Raw genomic sequence first — 26,552 nt, 5'->3', positions numbered from 1 at the left:
ATTTCTGTTATTGCCCACACAAGGGCCTGGAACTCGAGCTTGAAGGAGCTGTAATTCTCGGGGGTTCCTCTTGGTGGGTCGGAGCTTCCTACTGGCGTAGGCAATCACCTTCTCTTTTCTGCCTTGGACCTGGGACAAGGCTGCACCCAGGCCTACATTGCTGGCGTCGGTGTAGAGGACGAAGGGAAGGCCATAGTCCGGAAAGGCTAAGATTTCATCTCCTGTCAGGGCCGACTTCAACTGTTGGAAGGACTCCTCGTGCTTGGCGTCCCAGACAAACGGGGGTCCCCGAGATCTGCGATTCTTGGTCTGTCCCACGAGGAGGTCCTGCATCGGCGCAGCCATCTTCCTATATTCATTGATAAAGCGGCGGTAGTAACCCACCAGGCCCAGGAACTGTCTCACCTCCTTCACCGAGGTTGGCCGCGGCCAGCTTTGGATAGTAGTGATCTTCTCGGGATCCAGGGCTACGCCATCCGCACCCACCACATATCCGAGGTACTGCACTTTGGGCTTTAGCAGATGGCACTTCGAGAGTTTCAACTTCATCCCATACTTGGCTAGGGCCACAAACACTTCTGCCAGGTGTTCCAGGTGGGCCTCGTACGTCTTAGAATACACAATCACATCGTCCAAGTACAAAAAAACGGTCTCGAAGTTCAGATGCCCCAGACAGCACTCCATCAGCCTCTGGAAGGTGCCTTGGGCTTTGCACAGCCCGAACGGCATACTGTTCAACTCACAGAGTCCCATGGAAGTAGCAAACGCGGTCTTCTCGCGATCCTCTGGGGCAACCGCCACCTGCCAGTAGCCGCTGGTGAGGTCAAGGGTAGAGAAATAGTTAGCAATTCTTAATGCAGCAAGCGATTCAATGCGTGGGAGTGGGTAAGCGTCTTTATGTGTTACCTGATTGATCTTCCGGTAGTTCACACACATCCTCATGGTGCCGTTCTTATTCCTTACTAGCACCAAGGGAGCTGCACAGGGACTACAACTATCCCGAATGACCCCTGGCTCTTTCATGTAACTCAGCATATCCTTAGCGCACTGGTAGTACGTCGGGGGAATGGGCCTATACCTTTCCTTAACCCCTTCACGACCGCGGGCCGTAAAATTACGTCCTATTTTAACGTGACTTAACGACCAGGGACGTAATTTTACGGCCTAAACTTCATTTGATTGCCGTGGCCATAGCAACGGCTTTCAAATGATGTCCCCTGCTGTTTCTTACAGCAGGGGACCTTTGCTTGACCCCAGGGGGGGCGGCATCGCCACCCCCTATCGACGATCGATGTGATTGGCTGTTCAAATCTGAACCGCCAACCACATCGATCGCACTAATTTCGGCAAAAATAATGCCCGAATTAGTGCGATCCTGTGAGATCCAGCTATGAGATGCCGCAGCTGCAGCAGCATATCATAGGTGGACCTCAAACATGCCGCCCCCAGCCCCTGCAGCACTGATTGGAGCGATCGTGCTATGACGCGCAATCGCTCCAATCAGTGTGCAGTGGGGCGGTCTGATCTGCCGGTGGCCGCCCTCCCCAGGCCTGTGCTGGCCTGCGAGCCCTCCCCCAACATGGCTGCAGCGTGCAGTGGCTGGTACTTGTGGTACCACGCCACCGCTGCTGCCGCCGCCGCCGCCTCTGATGTCTCCGCCGCTGCAGCTCTAATGGTAAGTATTCCGCTCCCTGCGCGCTCCCGTGAAGGCCCCTGCGCGCTCCCTTGAAGGCCCGTGCCCGTGCCCCCCCCGATCTGCCCCCCTACGCCCCGATCTGCCCCCCCGGCATCCCGATCTGCTACCACCGCTGCTGCTGAGGTCACCGCTGCTGCTGCAAAGTGAGTACTGTGCTCACTTTGCAGCCCGTGCGCGCTCCCGTGGTGCCCCTGCGCGCTGCCGTGATAGCCCCTGCCGTGCCCCCCCCCGCGATCTGCTCCCCCCAACCCCCCCCCCCCCCCCGACATCCCGATCCGCTCCCCCCGCGATCTGACTGCCTCCCCCATTATTTCTATTCTGCTTCTGCAGCTCCCTCTCCGGTCTCCCCCTCTGCTCTCCCCCCCTCCCCCTCTGCTCTCCCCCCCTCCCCCTCTGCTCTCACCCCCTCCCCCTCTGCTCTCACCCCCCCCCCTCTGCTCTCACCCCCCCCCTCTCCCCCTCTGCTCTCCCCCGACGTCCTCTTACCTGTCTTCACCGGCCTGATCACATCTGCGTCCATCGCTGGGTCCTTCCTGGGCATTCTGCTGATCTGCCTGCTGCTCCTGTAAAGCTGTCCATCTCTCTGCCATCTGTTCCTCTGCAGCTCTTCTGGTCAGTGATCCTCCTGCTAGTCCTCTGGGTACTGTGAGTATAACTTTTTTTTTTTTTCCGTATCCCCTGTCAATTTTTACACCTCATCCGTCCGTGCGTCCCGCCAAGCGCTGATCAGGGATGCAGATAACGGATCGGCATCCCTGCTCAATTTTTGGCGTGACTTTTTTTTCCGTATCCCCGACGCTTTTTGTATCGCATCCGTCCGTGCGTCCCGCCAAGCGCTGATCAGGGATGCAGATAACGGATCGGCATCCATGGTCAATTTTTGGCGTGACTTTTTTTTCCGTATTCACGACGCTTTTTGTATCGCATCCGTCCGTGCGTCCCGCCAAGCGCTGATCAGGGATGCAGATAACGGATCGGCATCCATGGTCAATTTTTGGCGTGACTTTTTTTTCCGTATTCACGACGCTTTTTGTATCGCATCGGTCCGTGCGTCCCGCCGAGCGCTGATCAGGGATGCAGATAACGGATCGGCATCCATGGTCAGTTTTTGGCGTGACTTTTTTTTCCGTATCCCCGACGCTTTTTGTATCGCATCCGTCCGTGCGTCCCGCCAAGCGCTGATCAGGGATGCACATAACGGATCGGCATCCATGGTCAATTTTTGGCGTGACTTTTTTCCGTATTCACAACGCTTTTTGTATCGCATCCGTCCGTGCGTCCCGCCAAGCGCTGATCAGGGATGCACATAACGGATCGGCATCCCTGCTCAATTTTTGGCGTGACTTTTTTCCGTATTTGCGACGCTTTTTGTATCGCATCCGTCCGTGCGTCCCGCCAAGCGCTGATCAGGGATGCACATAACGTATCTGCATCCATGGTCAATTTTTGGCGTGACTTTTTTTTTTACGTATCCCCGACGCTTTTTTTTATCGCATCCGACCGTGCGTCCTGCAGCGGCCGATCAGTGCACTGCGTCTGTGCGTTTGAAAAGTCAAATGGCGCTCCTTCTCTTCTGAGCCCCGCCATTTGCCCAAACAATTACTTTCCACCACATATGAGGTATCTGCGTACTCAGGAGAAATTGCACAATACGTTTTATGGTGCATTTTTTCCTGATAGCCTTGTGAAAAAAAAAGCTACCTAGTTGAAGCAACCGTTTTGTGGTAAAAAAAAAAAATTTTCTTTTCACGGCTCAACGCTATAAACTTCTGTGAAGCCCCCAGGTGTTCAAAGTGCTCACCAAACATCTAGAAAAATTATTTGAGGGCTCTAGTTTCCAAAATGGTGTCACTTGTGGGGGAGCTCCACTGTTTAGGCACCATAGGGGGTCTCCAAACGTGACATGGCGTCCGCTAATGATTCCAACCAATTTTGCTGTCAAATGGCGCTCCTTCTCTTCTGAGCCCCGCCATGCGCCCAAACAATTACTTTCCACCACATATGAGGTATCTGCGTACTCAGGAGAAAATGCACAATACATTTTATGGTGCATTTTTTCCTGATAGCCTTGTGAAAAAAAAAGCTACCTAGTTGAAGCAACCGTTTTGTGGTAAAAAAAATTTTTTTTCTTTTCACGGCTCAACGCTATAAACTTTTGTGAAGCCCCCAGGTGTTCAAAGTGCTCACCAAACATCTAGAAAAATTATTTGAGGCCTCTAGTTTCCAAAATGGGGTCACTTGTGGGGGAGCTCCATTGTTTAGGCACCTCAGGGGGTCTTCAAACCCGACATGGCGTCCGCTAACAGGTGCAGCTAATTTTGCACTCAAAAATTCAAATGGCGCTCCTTGCCTTCCGAGCACTGCTGTGTGTCCAAACATTTGATTTCCACCACATATGAGGTATCTGCGTACTCAGGAGAAAATGCACAATACATTTTATGGTGCATTTTTTCCTGTTACCCTTGTGAAAAAAAAAGCTACCTAGTTGAAGCAACCGTTTTGTGGTAAAAAAAATTTTTTTTCTTTTCACGGCTCAACGCTATAAACTTTTGTGAAGCCCCCAGGGGTTCAAAGTGCTCACCAAACATCTAGAAAAATTATTTGAGGCCTCTAGTTTCCAAAATGGGGTCACTTATGGGGGAGCTCCATTGTTTAGGCACCTCAGGGGGTCTTCAAACCCGACATGGCGTCCGCTAATGAGTGCAGCTAATTTTGCGTTCAAAAATTCAAATGGCGCTCCTTCCCTTCCGAGCTCTGCCGTGCGCCCAAACAATTGATTTTTACCACATATGGGGTATCAGCGTACTCAGGAGAACATGCACAATAAATTGTATTGTGTACTTTCTCTTTTCTCCCTTGTAAAAATGAAAATTTTATGGCTAAAGTAACATTTTTGTGTTAAAAAGTAAAATTTTCATTTTTTCCTTCCACATTGCTTTGGTTCCTGTGAAGCACCTAAAGGGTTAATAATCTTATTGGATGTGGTTTTGAGCAGTGTGAGGGGTGTAGTTTTTAGAATGGGGTCACTTTTGGGTATTTTCTGTCACCTCGGCCTCTCAAAGTCACTTCAAATGTGATGTGGTCCCTAAAAAAATTATTTTGTAAATTTTGTTGGAAAAATGAGAATTTGCTGATGACCTTTGACCCCTTCTAACTTCCTAACGGAAAAAAAATTTGTTTCGAAAATTGCGCTGATGTAAAGTAGACAAGTGGGAAATGTTATTTAGTAACTATTTTGTGTGACATATCTCTCAGATTTATGGGCATAAATTTTCAAAGTTTGAAATTTGCGAAATTTTCAAAATTTTCGCCAAATTTCCTAAATTTTCACAAATAAACGCAAAAAATATCGGCCTCAATTTACCACTGACATGAAGTACAATATGTCACGAAAAAACAATCTCAGAATCGCCAGGATCCGTTGAAGCGTTCCAGAGTTATAACCTGTCAAAGTGACACTGGTCAGAATTGCAAAAAATGGCCCGGTCATTAGGGTGTTTTAGTGGCCGGGGGTGAAGGGGTTAATGGGCGGATGGGCTCTCGTGGGGATATGGTGTTGAACTCCTTTTATCGTCCCGAAATCTAGTGGATGCTTGCTGAAGACCTGCCCGTACTCCTGCACTACTCTATACACCCCTTCTTTGTGATGTGTGGGCGTGGCCTCAGTGTCAACATGCAGCTCCTGGCACCACTCCTCCTTGTATGCGGGTTGAGGATCACTATCGGGGTAGAGTGTAGTGGTCGTGGGAGTGGTGGTGTGGATATCATGTGCATTTATCATGAACAACTTGACTATGGTGGCGTAGCGGAGGAGCCTGACCTCTTCCTCTCCGCAATTCATCACTCGCACGGGCACTCTCCCCTTCTTGACATCAATCACTCCCCTGGCTGCCATAACTGTGGGCCAATGCTCCGACGGCAAGGGCTCCACCACTGCCGGGTAATCCTGTCCTTGGGCTCCTATTGCTACCCTACACCAGATTATCATTTCGCTCCACGGTCGCACCACCAAAGGCGCCGCATCCATCACCCGCACACCACCAATCTCTCCGCCTGTCACATTCACCTGCTGAATAGATGGATAGAAGATAGAGAATAGATTAGATAGAAGGATAGAAGATAGAGGATGAAGGATAGAGGATAGAATAGATAGAGGATAGATTAGTTAGAAGGATAGATAGATGATAGATATATAGAGGATAGATAGAGGCTAGATAGAGGATGAAGGATAGATTAGATAGAAGGATAGAGGATAGATAGATGATTGATAGAGGATAGATTAGATAGAAGGATAGAAGATAGAGGATAGATTATATAGAAGGCGAGAGGATAGATAAAGGATAGATAGAGGATAGATGGATAGATAGATAGATAAATACTGCATCTATTTGTAGGTGAAGGAGTCGGATTCATTTCTTCTGATAAAACTATTATAAAGAAATGAGTAAAAAAAGACAAATACATTTTTTATTTTCACCACCTTGGATTCAAACCAGCAACTTTCAAACATGTGTCCAGCAGCCTCCTAGGCTTTCTAGTTGCATTGGGTCTCTCCTTGCTAGCAATCTTTTGCACTTGCATGTGGATATTTTTTTGCTTATCCAAACATCTGTGCAGATCCTCTGTGAGATCTGACATCCTTCCCTGGGCCACGTGGGGTTTCTTCCCCTCTATCACTTACTCACTCTGGTTTTCTCCTCTTGATCATTGTTTATGTATATCCTATGCATTTATAAAAATAAAAAGGTTTATACATTTGAATTACGGTGTCTCTTGGGTATTTTCATACTTTGGTAAATCTAAAGACTCTTTTATTTATGAATATAGTAATTTATTGAGTTGTTGCCTTTAACTGTTATCCACGGTTCCTTATGTTTTACAATTGTTATGACTTTGTAGAACAAAAGGACTCAGAGCAAAATAACAGGCAGATGTGAAGAATCAGCTCTTCAAATTCATCTTGGTGAGAAGACTGATATTGAGGTGATCGGGACAGATCTAATCTCTATGTACCTGCGCACACGGGCGGTCACCTAGAATCTTGCATTAGGGTGAAATGTACTTTATCACTCACTGCCCGCACGTGTCTGATCTCAGGGATATGGCCCTAGACCAATCCGAATATTTCCCGCATTGACTTCCAGCTCCGCAGTAATCGCAGTAATGGAGGACGGATGTAGATACCGACATTGCTATATAAACCGTCTGGTGCAAACACTAGTACGGAACATAATGGCGGATAGAAGCGGCACCAGCTCTGATGAGGAGGATGTGGTGGCTCTGAGAAGAGCCTTTGTGTTGTACTCGGGGTGCAGGACAGATCTAGTAGTGATGGGTAAAATGCAATTTTTTGGTGAGCCGGCTCTTTTGGATCGGCTCACCAAAAAGAGTCGGCTCTTTTGGCTCCGAAAACGGCTCTTCATTTCCTGTTACCTTTGGCTTTAAATTTGAAGCCCAATTCTGGTATGTTTTAACCCATGATTGTATACCTTTTAGTAAAAATCTACACATGTGCCAATTTATGACATAAAACAGAATAGTTTCCAGAATAACCAGATTTTATATTATTTGCTGTAAAAACTTTAACAAACACAATGTTTGATAAAAAAAAAAATTCAGAAATCAAACAAGTGCAATTCAATTCGCTCAACACTACTGGCAATTGTATGCAAAATCGGATGTGATGTCAGAGTGCTGTACTGCCTTGTATAGGACTAGTTCTGTGCATGAAGTTGGTCCCTCAGATTGGCACTGCTATCATGTAACAGGGGCTGCTGGGAGGTTATTCACATACCAGAAACAACAGAACCATTCCAAGTTGCACTAGCTAATGGTGCATTTACACAGTCGATGCAGCCCCCGAGCCTGCGATCCAGTGATGCTCAATCCAGCATCGCGGATCATTTGTTCTCTTCCATTCAAGTGAATGGGAGAGAACAAGGGACGCACATTTACATCCGCTGTTTCTCCCTCGCTCAGCGAGGATTTACAAGCTGGCGGTAAATAACTATAATCAGGCTAAATCCAGATGTCAGTGTTCCTTTAATAAAGTGCCTGACTGCTGCTTGTCACAGATTGGAGGGGGGCGGGGCTGTGAGTCAGTGCTATGTGCGGCAGCAGGAGGAGCATTCTCAGTCTCCTGGATAAGATCAGAGTGACTACTGCCGGGAGGGAGGGGCCGAGAGGGGCGGGGCAAGAGGGGACTGACTGTGGAACGGAACTGGCAAAGAGCCGTTTACATTTCAATTGGCTCCCTGCCAGGAGCCGACTCATATGATTCACTATGAAGAGCCGGCTCGTTCAGGAGCTACCCATCACTAAGATCTAGGCCCTCTCCCCACGGATGCGGCGGGCCAGCTGGATGTCTTTGGGCATGATGGTGACCCTCTTAGCGTGGATGGCGCACAGATTCGTGTCCTCAAACAGCCCCACCAGATAAGCCTCGCTGGCCTCCTGCAGGGCCATGACGGCCGAGCTCTGGAAGCGGAGATCGGTCTTGAAGTCCTGGGCGATTTCTCTTACCAGGCGCTGGAAGGGAAGCTTACGGATCAGCAGCTCCGTGGACTTCTGGTACCGGCGGATCTCACGGAGAGCGACTGTGCCTGGCCGGTAGCGGTGAGGCTTCTTCACTCCGCCGGTGGCGGGAGCGCTCTTCCTGGCGGCCTTCGTGGCCAGCTGCTTGCGGGGAGCTTTCCCTCCGGTGGATTTACGGGCGGTCTGCTTAGTTCTGGCCATAGCTCAGTATAGAGGAGAACAGATGTGATGAGGAGCAGCGCAGAGAGCAGGAGATTTATACTCTGCTGCTCGTTTTCCCGCTTCATGCAGAGCACCCCATTGGATATTTTATAAAATAACACGAGCTGCCAATAGGGTGTGATGTCCGCGACCAATCATTGCTCACAGGAGGCGGAGCCTGAGGGCCAGTAATCCCGCCCTACAGATGCGGGTGGGGTCTCCGCAGCTCCCCCTTGTGGGTAGTGTCTGTATCAGAGCAGCGGGTGTTACAGGAGCCGCCGATGTGCCTGTGTATCTTCCCGCAGAGCTGTACAGCGCCGCTCCTCCTCCTACTCCTCCTAACGCGGGTTTCATGTTCCCGGCGCCAAAATCTGATGATAGTGACTCTAGTACATGTGACTTGTAGGCTCCAATCTGCGCTCACAAGGGAGCAGCGACAGAAGAGCTCATTACACGCGCATCACTCCCGCTGCTGTGACCTGCAGGACGCGGCCGGGTGTGATCAGCTGCACACGTGATATGGCGGGAATACAGCGCCAGAGCCGGGGAATAATAACCCTCATTATAGTGACACCAGTGTGCGGGATCCTGTAGATGGCGACACTGTGCGGAAGAATGAAAATACAATGTCCGCTCCTGATCACAGCTCTGCCGGGACAAGGTGTTGGCTCTGAAAAGAGCCTTTGTGAGGAAGTATCAGGGCGGCTGCAGCTTATTTCTTAGCCGCGGGCTTCTTGGCTTTCGCCGCCTTCTTAGCCGGACTCTTGGCAGCTTTGGGTTTTGCCGCCTTCTTAGCCGGGCTCTTGGTCACCTTCTTGGGTTTCGGAGCTGCCTTCTTCTTGGGGCTCTTTGCCGCCTTCTTGGCAGCTGCGGGCTTCTTGGCCTTTTTCGGGCTCTTCTTGGCCGCGGTCGGGGCCTTCTAAGGCTACATGCGCACGCTGCTTTTTTTCCTGCTTTTTTCCTGCTTTTTTGGCTGCAGTTTTGTCAGCAGATCTTTCTGACATCTGACTTCCCAGCAAAGTCTATGAGAAGTCAGATTTGTCATGCGCACGTTGCAGTTTATTTGTCAGCGTTTTTTTTGTCAAAAGTTTGTGACAAAAAAAATGCAGCATGTTCATTCTTCCTGCGTTTTTGTCAACATTTGTCACCCATTGAAATCAATGAGGACATCAAAAACGCAGGAAAAATGCATGCTAATCAAAAGTGGTGCATTTTACCTGCCTTTTACCTGCGTTTTTGCTAGCAAAAACGCAGGTGATTTGTCAGGAAGTGAGGTCAGGCAAGTGGTCCCATCCCGTCCTCCACGTGTTCCCCGAAGTACCGCTGTCCCCAGGGGAGATGATGTGGAGGACGGGGACTATCAGCAGCGGCAGCGAGAGGGGGATGGACATTGGCAGCTGAAAACATTGATTTTTCCCTCTTGCTGCTGCCGCCGCTGATAGTCCCGTCCTCCCCGTGTTCCCCGAAGTACCGCGGTCCCCGCACAGGGGAGATGATGGACCCCTCTCACCGCCACCGCCGCCGCCGCTGACAGTCCCGGGCTCCACGCTCCTGCCGCCGGCCGGCTCCACGCTCCTGCCGCCGGCCGGCTCTACGCTCCTGCCGCCGGCTCCACGCTCCTGCCGGCTCCACGCTCCTGCCGCCGGCTCCACGCTCCTGCCGCTGGCTCCACGCTCCTGCCGCCGGCTCCACGCTGTAGCGCGATCAGCTGAGCTGTCAGAGGTTACTCGCGGCCACCGCTGGATCCAGTGACAGCGGGTAACCTCGGTGACAGCTCAGCTGATCGCGCTATTGTCTTCATTAGCTGCATGGAGGTGACCGGAGCGGCGGTGTCTGCTGCAGCTCTGGTCACCTGCATGCAGCAGAGCTGGATGCGACGCTGGAGCATGCTGGATTACGCCGGACAAGGAGGGCTTTGTCGGGGTTAATAAATTGGTAATGAGGGAATGTGTTTGTGTTTTTTATTTCTAATAAAGGATTTTTCGGGTGTGTGTGTTTACTGTAATTTACAGATTAATCATGGAAGGTGTCTCATAGACGCCTGACATGATTAATCTAGGACTTATTGGCAGCTATGTACTACCAATAACTCCTTATTACCCCGATTTGCCAACGCACCAGGGTAAATCGGGAAGAGCCGGGTACAGTCCCAGAACTGTCGCATCTAATGTATGCGGCAATTCTGGGCGGCTGCTGACTGATATTGTTAGGCTGGGGGGCTCCCCATAACGTGGGGCTCCCCATCCTGAGAATACCAGCCTTCAGCCGTATGGCTTTATCTGGCTGGCATTAAAATTGGGGGGGACCGCACGCCGTTTTTTTTAATTATTTATTTATTTCTAATTTTTTTTTTTCCAATTCAACAAGCTTTATGGGCTTGTTTGAACTGAAAAATACATGAAACAATTGTTGACAAAACTGCAGCCAAAAACGCACCAAAAAAGCAGCAAAAATGCACCAAAAAAGCACCTACATTTTTTGTGACATTTCCAGGCTCTCTCTGACAAGGTGCAGTTTTGGCTGCAGTTTGTGAACACGAAAAAGAAGCAGCGTGCGCATGTAGCCTTAGGAGATTTGGCCGCTTTCTTGGCTGCAGCGGGTTTCTTGGCCGCAGCTGCTGGCTTCTTCTTGGCCACCTTGTCCTTGGTCTCCTGCTTCTTGTTCAGCTTGAAGGATCCGGAGGCGCCGCTGCCCTTCACCTGGAGCAGGACGCCTTTGGTGACCAGACTCTTGACGCCCAGCTTCACCCGGCTGTTGTTCTTCTCTACATCGTAGCCTCGGGCAGTCAGGACCTTCTTCACGGCGGCCAGAGAGACCCCACTGCGCTCCTTAGAGGCGGACACGGCATTGACAATCAGCTCGGAGACGCTGGGACCGGAGGATTTCTTGCTTTTCTTGGCGGCCCCGGATTTCTTCGGCTGCTTCTTAGATTTGGCGGCCGGTTCGGCGGCAGGAGGAGCGGCGGCTGGTGCGGTCTCTGCCATCGTGTGATGCGGAAATAAAACACAAAAAAATCTCCTGTGAGGAAAACACTGAGGCCGGAGCTGGAGGCGTCTGTTCTATATACAGTCTTACTGCGCACTGATTGGCTGCTGAGCTGCACCGTCCTGACTTTCTATTGGCTGACATTGAGCACAGGCCCCGCCTTCTCCCGACCGTACCAGAGTGAAGCTCCGCTCTCCCCTTGTGCTTCCCTGCCCGGGATAAAAGCCCTTTATCGGCTACAGCCGGACGGGTGAGCGCGCTTTCTCCAGCACTTCCCATCCTCCAACATCTCCACTGAGCGTTTGTAGCCGTCACTACCAGAGAAGCCGGGAAACAGCGGAGAGAAGGTCCCGGGATCATCGCCGCCGTCCTCCCGATCTGCTCATCACTAAGGTGTCCGAGGAAATAAAACTGCTGCGGGATCTCGTCCTCCTATTCCGGGTCCTTGTTACCACCACCGGGCTCTTCACTACAATTTATATCGTACAGGCTGCAGATTATACTATGTGCGGGCGACCTGGAGCTGCTGAGAGCGCAGAAGGGTAACACAGGCGATGGCCTCCGCTGCCTGCACCTCCCTGAGCTGGAATATAAATCTACCCCGTGTGTGCAGCGTATTGGGGTAACCAGGTCTCCACATTAGTAGATCATGCCCATAGGTAGATGAGTGCAATCTCCTGCAGAATATTGTGTCTTATCCTCTGAAGCTTTTATCTCTGAGGCCTGTACTGGTGGGAAGAGCTGTGATGAGGCGATGACTTCACAATGTGACTCACTCCATCATCTAAAAGCAGAAAAATCCCTGTGTAATCACGGAAATATTAATTCACGCATGTGAAACAAACTGCTGTGGAAATGGTGAAATACTGAGGAAGAAGCGAATATGCAAAATCCACACACAGAGCACAGCTGTATATACTGCACAGCACAGATCAACAGTCTTATAATTGTCCATAATGTCCATAGAGCAGCGTGTGCAGTGTATACAGAATATGCTGCAGTGTGTTCATTATATAAAGCAATGTGCACAGTATATACAGCACTGTACAGTATGGGCACTATTGTGTACAATATATAGAGCAGTATGTATAACATATGCAATAGTGTCTAAAGTATACACACCAGTTTGGACAGTTGTTACAGCAGTGTTTCTAATATATACATCAGCGTGTACAGTGTAATTTCCTCCTATGCTTACTTTGTGCAGACTTGCAGAGAAGAGCACACGGAATTTTCCTGTTGCTCCTGTGAACTTTGCCGAATTCTCCAAGAAATGCTACGAACAATGGAAGACTCTGTCTGCTAAAGAGAAGGGAAAGTTTGAAGACATGGAGAAATCTGACAAGGTTCATTATCAAAGAGAAATGTAAGCTTACATAACACCAAAAGGAGGGAAAAAAAATAAGTTTAAGGACCCAAATGCAGCCAAGAGACCGTCCTCTACTTTCTTCTTGTTTGCTCCGATTTCCGTCCTGAAGTCAAAGGAGAGCGGCCAGGTCTGACCATTGGGGACGTTGCAAGGAAAGGAAAGATGTGGAATAACATTTCATCAGAGGACAAGATGCCTTTCCAGAAGAAAGCCTCCAAACTGAAGGAGAAGCAGAAGGATATGGCATTGTATCGGTCTAAAGGCAAACTAGATAGAGCAAAAAAACAAACAAACATAAAGATGACGATGTAGATCAAGAGGAGGATTATGAGGATTATTTTCAAGATGAAGAGTAAAGCTGGGTCTACACACTGCAACATCGCAAAGGACATCGCTGTAACGTCACCGGTTTTGTGTATAAATAAATATAAATAAAAGAAGAAGAAAAGATGACAGATGCAAGAGACTTCTGGCAGGAAAAACCCCACTACAGACCTGTGTAATTACATATGGGTAAGTACCACCCTGCTGCCAAAGTCATAACAATTGTAGTCACAACCATGTAGCCATTCCAGCAAATAATAATTATTGATATATAAAGTGATACTATTTAGGAGGATTTTTTCTTCCAAAAATCAGGAATTACATACCAAAAAAACAAGAGTTTAAATCAATGCAGGGATAAAGTGCCAGCAATGCTAGGGTCTGGATCTTTTAACAAAACCCCTACAAACTTATACAATTAGTACTGCCCTGCTTAAAAAACAAACAAACAAAAAAAAAACCTCATAGCAGTTGTACTCACAAACAGTAATTTCATCAAATATTAAGTATTGACAAGTGTTGCAATGCTGGAGGAATTGTTTTGCAAAAAAACAGGGATTACATACCAAAACAGAATAGAATATAAATCAATGCAGGGATAAAGTGCCAGCAGTGCAAGGGTCTGGAGTCCGCCCAGGAGAGGTAACCGCATTTTGTCACAGAGCAGGCTTCATCAGACCAGACGTGAGGGGAGTCTTTTCTATTCATTCTAATTTTGGTTAGGTATTTAATCCCTGTTTTTTGCAAAAATATTCCTCCTGCTTTTCAGCACTTTATAGGTCAATCAATACCTATTATTTGATGAATGACTGCATGTTTGTGACTGCAATTATGACTTTGTTAGCAGTGTAGTACTTACCTATATATCATTCATGTAATTAAATAGGTATGTAGCAGGTTTGTTGCCAGATCCAGACCCTTGCACTGCTGACACTTTTTCCCTGCATTGATTTAAACTCTATTTTGGTTAGGTATATAATCCCTGTTTTTTTGCAAAATAAATTCCGGCTGCATTGTAGCACATTATATATAAATGCTTATTATTTCATGGAATGACTTTATGGTTGTGACTACAATTGTTATGACTTTATAGAACAAAAGGACTCAGAGCAAAATAACAGGCAGATGTGAAGGATCAGTTCTTGAAAGTGAACTTTGTGGCGATGATAAGACTGATATTGGAGTGATCAGGACAGATCTAAGCTCTAGACCGCTATGTACATGCGCTCACGGGCGGTCACTTGTCTATGGGCGCACGTTGCATTTTTTTCCGTGGAAATGCTGCGTTTTGAACTGCAGCGTTTTCAGTGCTAAATTGCATTCATTCAGCTTCCCGCATTCAGCTTCCCCAGCAAAGTCTATGAGAGCCGAAAAATCAATGCACACGCTGCGTTTGTAGACGCAGAGTTTTGGATGCCCAAAATCGCTGCGGAAAAAAAGCAGCATGTCATTTCTTTTTTGCGTTGTAGCTGCGTTTTCCACCCATTGAAATCAATGATGTGGATCAAAACACAACCAAAATGCACTTGGACTGCATTTTTGTTGCGTTCCGCATGCTTTTTTGACAAACAAAACGTAGGACTTTTCAGTCTCTCTCTGTCAATGTCTGTCTGTGGATGTCTGTGAATCTCCCTCTGTCTGTCAGTCGGTCTCTTTCTCTGTCAGTTGGTCGCTCTGTCTGTCTGTCCCACTCTCTATCTGTCAGTCAGTCTTCCCCCCCCCTCATACTCACCGATCCCCGATCACCGGCGCGGCCCTGCACGGCTGTCACACTGCTCCAGCGGCTTTGCCTCTTTTGAAAATGCCGGCCGCTCATTATTCAATCTGGTATTCCCTGCTTTCCCCACCCACCGGCGCCTATGATTGGTTGCAGTCAGACACACCCCCACGCTGAGTGACAGCTGTCTCATTGCAACCAATCACAGCCGCAGGTGGGCGGGTCTATATCGTGCAGTAAAATAAGTAAATAAATAATTAAAAAAAAACGACGTGCGGTCCCCCCCAATTTTAATACCAGCCAGGGTAAAGCCACACGGCTGAAGGCTGGTTTTCTCAAGATGGGGAGCCCCACGTTATGGGGAGCCCACCAACCTATCAATATCAGCCAGCAGCCGCCCGAAATTGCCGCATCCTTTAGATAGCACAATCCCGGGACTCTACCCGGCTCATCCCGAATTGCCCTGCTGCGATGTAAATCGAGGTAATAAGGAGTTAATGGCAGCAGCCCATAGCTGCCACTAAGTCCTAGGTTAATCATGGCAGGCGTCTATGAGACACATTCCATGATTAACCTGTAAGTGAAAGTAAATAAACACACACATGAAATAATCCTTTATTTGTAATAAAAGACAAAAAACACCCTCTTTCACCACTTTATTAAAATCCCCAAATACCCCTCCAGGTCCGCCGTAATCCACAGAGGTCCCGTGACGCATCCAGCTCTGCTACATAAAGCTGACAGGAGCTGCAGTAGAACACCGACGCTCCTGTGAGCTCCACGCAGCAACTAAAGTGAATCGTGCTGTCAGGGGGGACGTCACTGAGGTAATGCCGGTGTGTGTGTGTGCGAGGATGATGAGGGCTGTAATGTCGGGGTGTGTGCGGTGATGATGAGGGCTGTAGTGTCGGGGTGTGTGCGGTGATGATGAGGGCTGTAGTGTCGAGATGTGTGCGGTGATGTAGGCGGTAATGTCGGGATTAGTGATGAGCGAGTACTAAAAAGCTCGGGTGCTCGAAGCTCGGGCCGAGCCTCCCAAGATACTCGTGTACTCGGCCCGAGCACCGAGCCCAATGTTATCCTATGGGAGACCCGAGTATTTTTGTGAAATGACCCCCGGCAGCATGTAGAAACCCTAAAATGTCACAAAAGTCTCAGAAGAGTGCTCAAATGACATGGCATCAGCATGGGGAAGACCCCTTGAAGCATTTATCACTCAAAAGTCACAGCTGTGAACAATTTTGTCCAAGTTTTACGCCATTTTTACGGACTCACCAGAAAACCTTCCAAAATGACACCAAAATGAATTTTCATGGCGGAAATGTTAAGGGCACATACCCAATAGTGAGATAGAGCTAATGTATGTTACTTTTTGAGATTAATACATGAAAGATTTTACATGAAAACCTTGTGTGGCACTCCGATGTCCAAAACGCACGTTTTGTGCTTTTTACTAGCGATGTCGGTCATTTTTTTTTTTTTATTCTATCTCCCTCAGTCCGTCGGTCTGTCTCTCTCTGTCTTGTCTGTCCCCCTCTCACAGTCTGTCGGTCAGTTCCCCCCCCTCTCTCTTACTTACCGTTCCCCGATCACTGCCGCGGCGCTGCACAGCTGTTCAAACTCCGGTGGCTTTTCCTCTTTTGAAAAAGCCGGCCGCTCATTAATCAATCTCCTATTCCCTGCTGTCCTGCTTTTCGGCGCCTATGATTGGTTGCAGTGAGACACGCTCCCACACTGAGTGACAGCTGTCTCACTGCACCCAATCACAGCAGCCGGTGTGTGTATACTGTGCAGTGAAATAAATAATTAAATAATTAAAAAAAACGGCGTGCGGTCCCCCCAATTTTAATACCAGCCAGATAAAGCCATACGGCTGAAGGCTGGTATTCTCAGGATGGGGAGCTCCACGTTATGGGGAGCCCCCCACCCTAACAATATCAGTCAGCAGCCGCCCAGAATTGCCGCATACATTAGATGCGACAGTTCTGGGGCTGTACCCGGCTCTTCCCGATTTACCCTGGTGCTTTGGCAAATCGGGGTAATAAGGAGTTAATGGCAGCCCATAGCTGCCACTAAATCCTAGATTAATCATGTCAGGTGTCTCCCCGAGATTCCTTCCATGATTAATCTGTAAATTACAGTTAAAAAACACACACACCCGAAAAATCCTTTATTAGAAATAAAAAACACTAACAAAGTCCCTCATTACCAATTTATTAACCCCGACAAACCCTCCATGTCCGGCGTACTCCACAGTCCTCCAGCGTCGCGTCCAGCTCTGCTGCATGGAAGTGACAGGAGCTGCAGAATACACCGCCGCTCCGGTCACCTCCACGCAGCTAATGAGATGAGTATAGCAATCAGCTGAGCTGTCACTGAGGTTACCTGGATCCAGCGGTGGATGCAGCGGTGGCTGCGGGTAACCTCAGTGACAGCTCAGCTGATCGCGCTACTCACCGCCGCTCCAGTCAGCTCCATGCACCAACTGAGGTGAGTATAGCGATCAGCTGCTGTCACTGAGGTTAATCATGGCCACCGCTGGATCCAGCGGTGGCCGGGAGTTACCTGACTGACAGCAGCTGATCGCGCTATTCCCTTCATTAGCTGCGTGGAGGTGACCGGAGCGGCGGTGTCTTCTGCAGCTCCTGTCACTTCCATGCAGCAGAGCTGGACGCGACGCTGGAGTCCGTGGAGTACGCCGGACATGGAGGGTTTGTCGGGGTTAATAAATTGGTAATGAGGGACTTTGTTAGTGTTTTTTATTTCTAATAAAGGATTTTTCGGGGGTGTGTGTTTTTTAACTGTAATTTACAGATTAATCATGGAAGGAATCTCGGGGAGACGCCTGACATGATTAATCTAGGATTTAGTGGCAGCTATGGGCTGCCATTAACTCCTTATTACCCCGATTTGCCAACGCACTAGGGTAAATCGGGAAGAGCCGGGTACAGCCCCAGAACTGTCGCATATAATGTATGCGGCAATTCTGGGCAGCTGCTGACTGATATTGTTAGGCTGGGGGGCTCCCCATAACGTGGAGCTCCCCATCCTGAGAATACCAGCCTTCAGCTGTATGGCTTTATCTGGCTGGTATTAAAATTGGGGGGACCGCACGCCGTTTTTTTTTAATTATTTATTTATTTATTTTACTGCACAGTATAGACCCGCCCACCGGCTGCTGTGATTGGGTGCAGTGTGACACCTGTCACTCAGCGTGGGGGCATGTCTCACTGCAACCAATCATAGGCGCCTGTGGGCGTGGAAAGCAGGGAATATGAGATGGCTGTGTACAGAGCACAGCGCGCCGGCCGGTATAAAGGCTCGGTCACGCTGTGCAGGCCGGCCAATCACTGCAATTCCACAACTAACAGGGCTGTGGCATTGCAGTGGTCTGCCAGCCAATCCCTGCATGAGGGCTGGCTCTCAAAAGAGCGCCAACATGCAGAAATGAAGACCACGAGTAAAGCACGAGTATTGCAAAATTACTCGGTACCCGCCGAGTAGCCCGAGTACAGTGATACTCGTGCGAGTACCGAGTAGTAACAAGCATGCTCGCTCATCACTAGTCGGGATGTGTGCAGTAATGTAGGCTGTAGTATCGGGATGTGTGCGGGGATGTGGGCGGTAATGTCGGGATGTGTGCGGTTATGTAGGCGGTAATGTCGGGATGTGTGCAGGGATGATGAGGGCTATAGTGTTGGGATGTGTGCGGTGATGTAAGCGGTAATGTCGGGATGTGTGCGGTGATGTAAGCGGTAATGTCGGGATGTGTGCGGTGATGTAAGCGGTAATGTCGGGATGTATGCGGTGATGTCGGGGTGTGTACGGTGATGTGGGCGGTAATGTCGGGATGTGTGCGGTAATGTCGGGATGTGTGCAGGGATGATGAGGGCTGTAGTGTTGGGATGTGTGCGGTGATGTAAGCGGTAATGTCGGGATGTATGCGGTGATGTAGGCGGTAATGGTGGGATGTGTACAGTGATGTAGGCAGTAATGTCGGGATGTGTGCGGTGATGTAGGAGGAGATCCAAGTAGTCTGAAGGCTGCGATTAGTTATCAGCTGATCATTAAAAGTGGTGACCGGGACTAAGTGACATGACATAGACCGGAGAACAGAACTACTAAAACAGGAGACAAGTCCGGAGATGCTGCAGCCATGACAGGACAAGTCCGGAGATGCTGCAGCCATGACAGGACAAGTCCGGAGATGCTGAATCCTTTGGAGACAAGTCCTGAGATGCTACAGCCATGACAGGAAAAGTCCTGAGATGCTGCATCCATGGGAGAGAAGTCTGGAGGTGCTGCAGCCATGGGAGAGAAGTCTGGAGGTGCTGCAGCCATGGGAGACAAGTCTGGAGATGCTGCAGCCATGACAGGACAAGTCTGGAGATGCTGCAGCCATGACAGGACAAGTCTGGAGATGCTGCAGCCATGACAGGAAAAGTCTGGAGATGCTGTAGCCATGACAGGACAAGTCCGGAGATGCTGCAGCCATGACAGGACAAGTCTGGAGATGCTGCAGCCATGACAGGACAAGTCTGGAGATGCTGCAGCCATGACAGGACAAGTCTGGAGATGCTGCAGCCATGACAGGACAAGTCTGGAGATGCTGTAGCCATGACAGGACAAGTCCGGAGATGCTGCAGCCATGACAGGACAAGTCCGGATATGCTGCAGCCATGACAGGACAAGTCTGGAGATGCTGCAGCCATGACAGGACAAGTCTGGAGATACTGCAGCCATGACAGGACAAGTCTGGAGATGCTGCAGCTAAGACAATGTGGCCCTTGCACAAAAAAATAGGATTATTCTGCCCCTGCTCGGGGCCATTGTCAGTAATGACGCAGACGGAGTCATTGTGCTTTTGTCGGATGTCATTTTTGCTCTTATCTGTCTATTTGAGGAGGGGACAAACACAGAAGAGCCCGTCCTGGTGAAAAAAGCTTCCGCCTCCTTGTCTGTTATTGTCGTGTTTTATCAGGATGGATTTGTTTGCAGTTGGGCTGTGTCCCTTATTTCCCATGGTGCGGTCTTAATAGTTACCAGCAGGTGGCAGCAGAGTCTCACGGCTCAGTTATAGGTTCTGTTCACATTGTGGGGACCTCAGTTGCAGATTTCATCATATTCACTGTTCTTCATATAAAATGATGTTTACTGTGATTTATTACATGTCAGTAGGGTCTGTTGGGCGCCCCTGTGTCTGCCGTGTCACGGGCGAGACATTGGGTTGAATTCCAAGTTTCCATTACTATATAGCAGATGAGAGCAGAGCATTATAGTGCGGTTGTATGCAACATGTTGAACAAAGCTGTTGCAAAACTACAACTCCCAGCAATCCTAAATGCCTCTGCAACTCCTACTATGCACAAATAGCCTCTGGCTATGAAAACTACAATTCCCAGCAAGCCCTGACAGCCTCTGACCCTTTGACTTTGCAAAACTACTACTCCCAGAGTGCACAAATAGCCTCTGACTAGCAAAACTACAACTCCCAGCAAGCCCTGACTGCCTCTGACCCTATTGATTTGCAAAACTACTACTCCTACTATGCACAAATATAACTTCCAAGCAAGACTGAACAGCTTCTGGCCCTAGAGTTGTTGCAGAACTATAACTCCCAGCAAGCCTTAAATCCTCTGGCTCAAAAGCTTTTGGAAAACTAAAACTCCCAGCAAGCCCTGACTGTCTCTGACCCTTTCACTTTGCAAAACTACTACTCCCACAATGCACAAATAGCCTCTGGATAGCAATACTATAACTTTCAAGCAAGAGCTGACAGCTTTTGGCCCTAGAGATGTTGCAGAACTACAACTCCCAGCAAGCCTTAAATCCTCTGGCTCAAAAGCTTTTGGAAAACTAAAACTCCCAGCAAGCCCTGACTGTCTCTGACCCTATCACTTTGCAAAACTACAACTCCCACTATGCGCTAATAACTTTTGATTAGCAAAATTACAACTTCCAAGCAAGACTTGACAGCTTCTAGCCATATAGCTGTTGCAGAACTACAACTCCCAGCAAGTCTCAATGCCTCTGGCTCAATAGCTGTTGCAGAATTACATTTCTTACCAAGGCGTAACAGCCTTTAGTTCTATACCTGTTGCAAAACTACAACTCCCAGCAAGACCTGACAGCCTTTGGCCCTATAGCTGTTGCAGAACTACACCTCCCAGCAGCTCAGACCATGCTGACAGTTGTAGTTTTGCAATAGTCAGGTGGGCAATACCTGCTCATGGTCTATATAATCTTTCTAATGCCCCCCTATGATGTATATTAAATATGGGCCATTGCATCATGGTTTGGGGCTTCTCTTTTTTAACACTTGCATTGCAGCTTCACCTTCATGTCCAGGGACGGGGCGTGTGCACTGGGGGAGAGGTAGGGGGCATCCTTTTTTTGCTTTTTCCAGGGTAGGTTTGCTCCGCTCTTCCCAGTTTGTCCTCCCACCTGGATCCATTGCCTATTAAAGGGGAGCCCTATGGTCCTGGTCACCCTGCGCCCCCTGCCCTCCCCCACCCCAGCACTGGGCCATAAGACCTCACATTTTTAGCATTCCTGCAATATTCTGCAGACTCCATATAAATGATCAGAGTATGACGCCTTCTCTAGGTTTCCAGTTTACTTTGCATCAATGACCTAAACAATGAGGCTTAATAGGAGGCAATTAAAGGTGTATGAGTAACATAAATGCAGAGGAATAATCCTGGAGATGACAGGCGTCTAATAAATAATGGTGCTTCATTCATTAAAGGGTTATTCCCATCTTCATAGATGGATACTTTACTGGATAGAGCTTGTAAAAACAAACACTTTTGCAATTTACTGCTTGTTAATATTTGCAGCCGTTCTTAAGATATTAACACTTTTCTGTTGTTTACAGCTTGTTGCCTAGGAGACCGACCACCGCTGGTTTCTCACTTTTAAGCATTGCTCCTAAGGCAGGCAGGCTCCAGCAATACTCGCCAGGCTCCAGCAATACTCGTCAGGCTCCAGCAATACGCGCCAGTCTCAAAAACCTTTCTTACAAGCTCAACAGAAAAGCAATTGTAAGCACTGAGCATGTTTTCTTGTCTGGCAGCGGTGGTCGGTCTGCAAGGCGACCAGCTGTAAATAAAAGTAAAGTGTTAATATCTCAAGAACGACTGAAAATTTTAACAAGCAGTAAATTGCAAAAGTGCTTGTTTTTACATGCTCTATCCAACAATATCCATTTATGAAGATGGAAAATGTCCCCTTTAAGTAATGCAATCATGGCAGTGAGCACACAGTGCCGCACTGAGCTGTAATCATTTGCCATGGACTAAGGTTTACACGTTGTGATCATCTCATATGAATACTCACTTATGGTTTGGTCTTACGTACGCACTGTATTCTGCATCTGTGATTTATAGAGACAAAATATGGCTCCCATAGAAACCTATGGACTCCAATGGGGCACAAAAAAAGGTCTCATGGACGGATGGATGGATTCTCATGGAATCAGTCTCGTGCTCCAGCACATTACAGAGCGCTGGCTTGTTGCCATTTTTGTAGGTTATATACATAGGAACGCCTAAATATTTATATGCACTTCCCCTTTAAGAGGCACTGTGTTGCGGTACAATCAGCCGGAGATCCAGGATATAAATCTGCGGTTTTACCACTTGTCTTCTCGACATTTCCAGGTAATGTGGAATTACTAATGGGTCTGTAATGTTGTAATTCACGGCGTTGTTGTGCTGGAGCGGTGTCATTCCCCAGCACGCCGCCTCTGACGCATGGAGCTACCTGAGCAGGTAACGTCATCCGTCATACCGGGAGGTGGAGCTGAGAGCGGACGTCTCTCCATGACTGCTGATGATGGGGGACATCATCTGTGTGCCGCCCGGTGGATCAGGACCTGGTATTCACCGCACCTTCAGGCTACAGCCATAGGGCGGCATGAAGATGGCGATGATGATATTTATTTTACTCACTTATATAGCGCCATTAATTCCACAGCGATTTACAGACGTGATCGTCACTATCACCATCGGGGCTCACAATCTACATTCCCTATTAGTCTTTGGAGTGTGAGACAAAACTGGAGAACTTGGAGGAAACACATGAAAACACGGGGAGAACGTACTGACTACTTTCAAATGTCGTCCTTGGTGGGATTTGAACCAGAGACCTCAGTGCTGCAGGGCTGAGGAGTGATGTGCTGCAGGATGGAGCTGAGGAGTGATGTGCTGCAGGATGGGCTGAGGAGTGATGTGCTGCAGGATGGGGCTGAGGAGTGATGTGCTGCAGGATGGAGCTGAGGAGTGATGTGCTGCAGGATGGGCTGAGGAGTGATGTGCTGCAGGATGGGCTGAGGAGTGATGTGCTGCAGGATGGGGCTGAGGAGTGATGTACTGCAGGATGGGTGTTACGAACCGGCGCCGCCATAGCCGCAAGCAGCCTGCTGCGGTTCCTGTTGCGCCCAGGCGCCGGCTGCCGTTCTTGGCCGTGCCTCAGGTCGTCCAGTTGGCTGTTCCTTCCACCACGTCTAAGTGTGGAGAGGCGGCTAGTGCGCATGCGTGCGCCGATTTACCCCAGCCAGAGTCTAAGCCCGGTGTTTTGCCTAGTGAGCATGCTCAGCCTGTTTGTGTTATGTCTGAGACTAAGTCCTCAGTTCAGGCTACTGAGCATGCTCCCACAATTAACCCTAACAGCCTCTTTGCACAGGTACTTGGACTTCATGCTGTGTCTAAGTTCTGGGATGTGCCTACTGAGCATGCTCAAACTGATAGTCTGCTTTCTAAGCCTGTGGCTCAGGCTACTGAGCATGCTCAGGCACTTAGTGCATCAGAGGCTAGGTCCGGTAAGGACCTCACTGAGCATGTCCGTGAGGTGGCAGGCCCTGATAGGGCAGAGGGTGTCAGGTGTCCTGATGACGTGGCAACTCCGGACTGGCTCGCAGAGGCCCGCCCCTATGATCTGGCACCTCAGTATTGGTCGTCAGACGATGACTGGTGAAGTGTTTGGGGCGTGGCTGCCATGAGGTCATCAATGACGTGGCGTTTCCGGATAGGTCGCATGTGACGTCACTGATGACATGGCACTCTGCTATTGGACCTTGGTGGTTCCACCCTGGGTTTGGGGCGGACCCAGGTTATAAAAGGGGCTGGAGACAACATGGAGGGGCGCAGTCTTCACTTTTGCTCAGTCAGAGCACACCTCCATGTTAGAGCCTCATTGCGGCATAAGCCTATGTTGGGAAGTGATAGGTAGGGTTAGGCGAACGGTGCCTGTCACGCCAAGATTCGTGGCTCGGCACATCAGGGTCAGGCGCCGTGCTTCCCTCCTGCCGTTCCAGTCTTGCTATAGCAGCCCAGTGGCATTAACTGGGCTGCGGCTGCTGTGCTTCCTGTCCAATTGTGCCCCCTACGCACACGGACAACGCACCTGCTGCGCCACCTGTCCGATTGTGCCCCCTACGCACACGGACAACGCACCTGCTGCGCCACCTGTCCGGTTGTGCCCCCTACGTGCACGGACAGCGTACCACAGGACCCCTGTGGAGTTAACAGGGTGTTCCTTATCCTCCTCGGCTTCCCGGTCAACGCTACTGGTGTACCCATCTGGCCTGACGTGTCCTACACACACGTGGCCAGTCGAGAGGTGGCCAGAAACGCTAATCGGAGGACCGCTCGGCCTGACGTGTCCTACACATGTGGCCGACAGGGCGCTTTCGTGGCGGTCTACTGGTCAACGCTACCTGGTTACCACCTGGCCTGACGTGTTTCCTGCACACGTGGTTGGTGTAGCGCTAGGTGCACCAAAACGCTAATCGGGTTGTCGTCCGGTCTGACGTGTCCCAACACACGTGACCGGTTCCCAGAGTTCCTGGGTTATCTCAGAGCCATCCAGCTCTATAGTCTCCGCCTAACCCTCAGGTGCCAGCAGCTCCTTTGTCATCTGGAGCACGGTGGGCCCCGACTGGCGATTAGGATATATACCCCCTGGTCCTAATCTGCCGGTTCCCCCGTAACAATGGGGCTGAGGAGTGATGTTCTGCAGTAAGTGCCTGTATATAACGGGATAAGAGAGTTGATGTTTTGTGCAAAACATGAGAACAGAACAAAATCATCAGATGGGTTGTTGTTGTGAGACCCTTCCCCCTGTGTCCTGCGATCCCCATAATAAAGGTTATTGGGGTATTTTATATATTTATTGTGCATAGTTTTTGTCTCAGGCTGTATGACACCAGACGCGGCCCCATCACATCTCCAGGGGTCTCTCCCGGATTTCTAAAAATTCAGAGTTTTTATTTAGTTCATCATCTGTCACTCAGTTTCCCCCGAATCCTCGGTGGCCGATCTGCGGCTCCAGAGCTGTGAATTGGGGGTGGCATCGATCACACATTTGCCTTTTATAAAACCGAGTCCTCTGTGCGCCGCTGTTTTCAGATGATGATGACGGCCGGGATCAGAATGGAACGTTCATGTCTGTTCTCACTGTGGTGACATCATAGGTTTATGACATCATGGAATATGCAAATTATAGCCGACCACACCGATGACTACATAAAGGGGCGACACTCACTTGCCTAGGTCATCACTTTGTGATGTCACAGTGATCAAAGAGTCTAAAAATCCGCTCTGAGAGCCTAACAGCCATTATACTTGATAAAGGAACAGGACGATGGACCGAGCTACGCAAGCAAGAAAGAAGAAAGTGGAGCCCTTGGAACAGAAACCGTGGAGTCCCTGGATTATACTCCGTGGAGCCCCTGGATTATACACCGTGGAGCCCCTGGATTATACACCGTGGAGCCCCTGGATGGAGTCCCTGGATTATACACCGAGGAGCCCTTGGATGGAGTCCCTGGATTATACACTGAGGAGCCCTTGGATGGAGTCCCTGGATTATACACTGTGGAGCCCTTGGATGGAGTCCCTGGATTATACACTGTGGAGCCCCTGGATTATACACCGTGGAGCCCTTGGATGAAGTCCCTGGATTATACACCGAGGAGCCCTTTGATGGAGTCCCTGGATTATACACCGAGGAGCCATTTGATGGAGTCCCTGGATTATACACCGAGGAGCCCTTGGATGGAGCCCCTGGATTATACACCGTGGAGCCCTGCGCCTTTACTGCCTTTTTGGGTAGTAACCAGGATAGGAACGCCCCACAACGCAGGACCGGGAGCATCGTGAGAACCTGGTGACCGTATCACTGCTCGTTACCCGCTAATGTCATGTAAACCTTTGCTGGGCAATTTATCAAGGCTGGGGCTTTTCTGCGCCGACCTTCATGAAGCGCCCCCTGGAGTAAGATCTGTCAGGGATATTTTACACCACTTTTGTGCCCTTTATTATACTGAGCTCTGCTACTTTTTATTTAAAAAGATGAAAGAGCCGGTGTAAAAAGGTGAGAAGTGATCACATGTAAGGTGTGCGGGACGTTTTCAGGATTTCAGACAGTTTTACAACCCTTTCCTGGTGCTGGTCCCCCTGACCTAAAATCGACAGCCTCATAAAGTGTATCATATATGGAGATGTCGAGTTCGGGTCAGGGTTGTGTCCAAGAGACCACGAAAGAAGAAACTACTTATAATTACGGTTATAAGTTGTTAATTTGTACAGATTTGTGTTAGTATTGATAGTTGGGGTTTATTTCAGTTAGGGTTGTTTTGGCCTCACTAGCCTCAAGCTCGCTCCTCTGGCCAGCAGCTACTCTGTAGATGCAACCCTGGGCCTGTGGTAAGGCTTTTTCCCTGT

General features: G+C 49.2%; 2 protein-coding genes and 1 pseudogene across 2 annotated transcripts; 1 reads left to right on the top strand and 2 right to left on the bottom strand.

Annotated features, from left to right (window-relative positions):
* Window positions 1-8,020: 8,020 nt before the first annotated feature.
* LOC142246324 (histone H3) lies at window positions 8,021-8,431 on the bottom strand. Its single transcript, XM_075319360.1, has one exon. The coding sequence runs from the start codon at window positions 8,429-8,431 to the stop codon at window positions 8,021-8,023; it is 411 nt and encodes a 136-aa protein (XP_075175475.1).
* A 712-nt stretch (window positions 8,432-9,143) lies between these two features.
* On the bottom strand, window positions 9,144-11,441 carry LOC142246323 (histone H1.5-like). Its single transcript, XM_075319359.1, has 2 exons — window positions 10,996-11,441; window positions 9,144-9,347 (listed from the first exon to the last, which is right to left on the bottom strand). The coding sequence occupies exons 1-2, from the start codon at window positions 11,413-11,415 to the stop codon at window positions 9,144-9,146; spliced, it is 624 nt and encodes a 207-aa protein (XP_075175474.1). The 5' UTR covers window positions 11,416-11,441.
* Window positions 11,442-11,920: 479 nt separating this feature from the next.
* LOC142246719 (high mobility group protein B1 pseudogene) lies at window positions 11,921-13,141 on the top strand (annotated as a pseudogene).
* The last annotated feature ends 13,411 nt before the right edge of the window (window positions 13,142-26,552 follow it).

The sequence above is a fragment of the Anomaloglossus baeobatrachus genome, chromosome 7 (assembly GCF_048569485.1).
Source record: "Anomaloglossus baeobatrachus isolate aAnoBae1 chromosome 7, aAnoBae1.hap1, whole genome shotgun sequence".
NCBI classification, from domain to species: domain Eukaryota; kingdom Metazoa; phylum Chordata; class Amphibia; order Anura; family Aromobatidae; genus Anomaloglossus; species Anomaloglossus baeobatrachus.
Note: the sequence above shows the minus strand (reverse complement) of the source record. Positions and strands in the feature narration are given on the sequence as shown.

Coding starts and splice junctions, on each gene's coding strand:
- LOC142246323 (XM_075319359.1), bottom strand. CDS start 11,415: ATGGCAGAGACCGCACCAGCCGCCGCTCCTCCTGCCGCCGAACCGGCC. Junction 9,348..10,995: donor AAGCGGCCAAATCTCCTAAG/GCTACATGCGCA, acceptor TAGCCTTAGAAG/GCCCCGACCGCGGCCAAGAA.
- LOC142246324 (XM_075319360.1), bottom strand. CDS start 8,431: ATGGCCAGAACTAAGCAGACCGCCCGTAAATCCACCGGAGGGAAAGCT.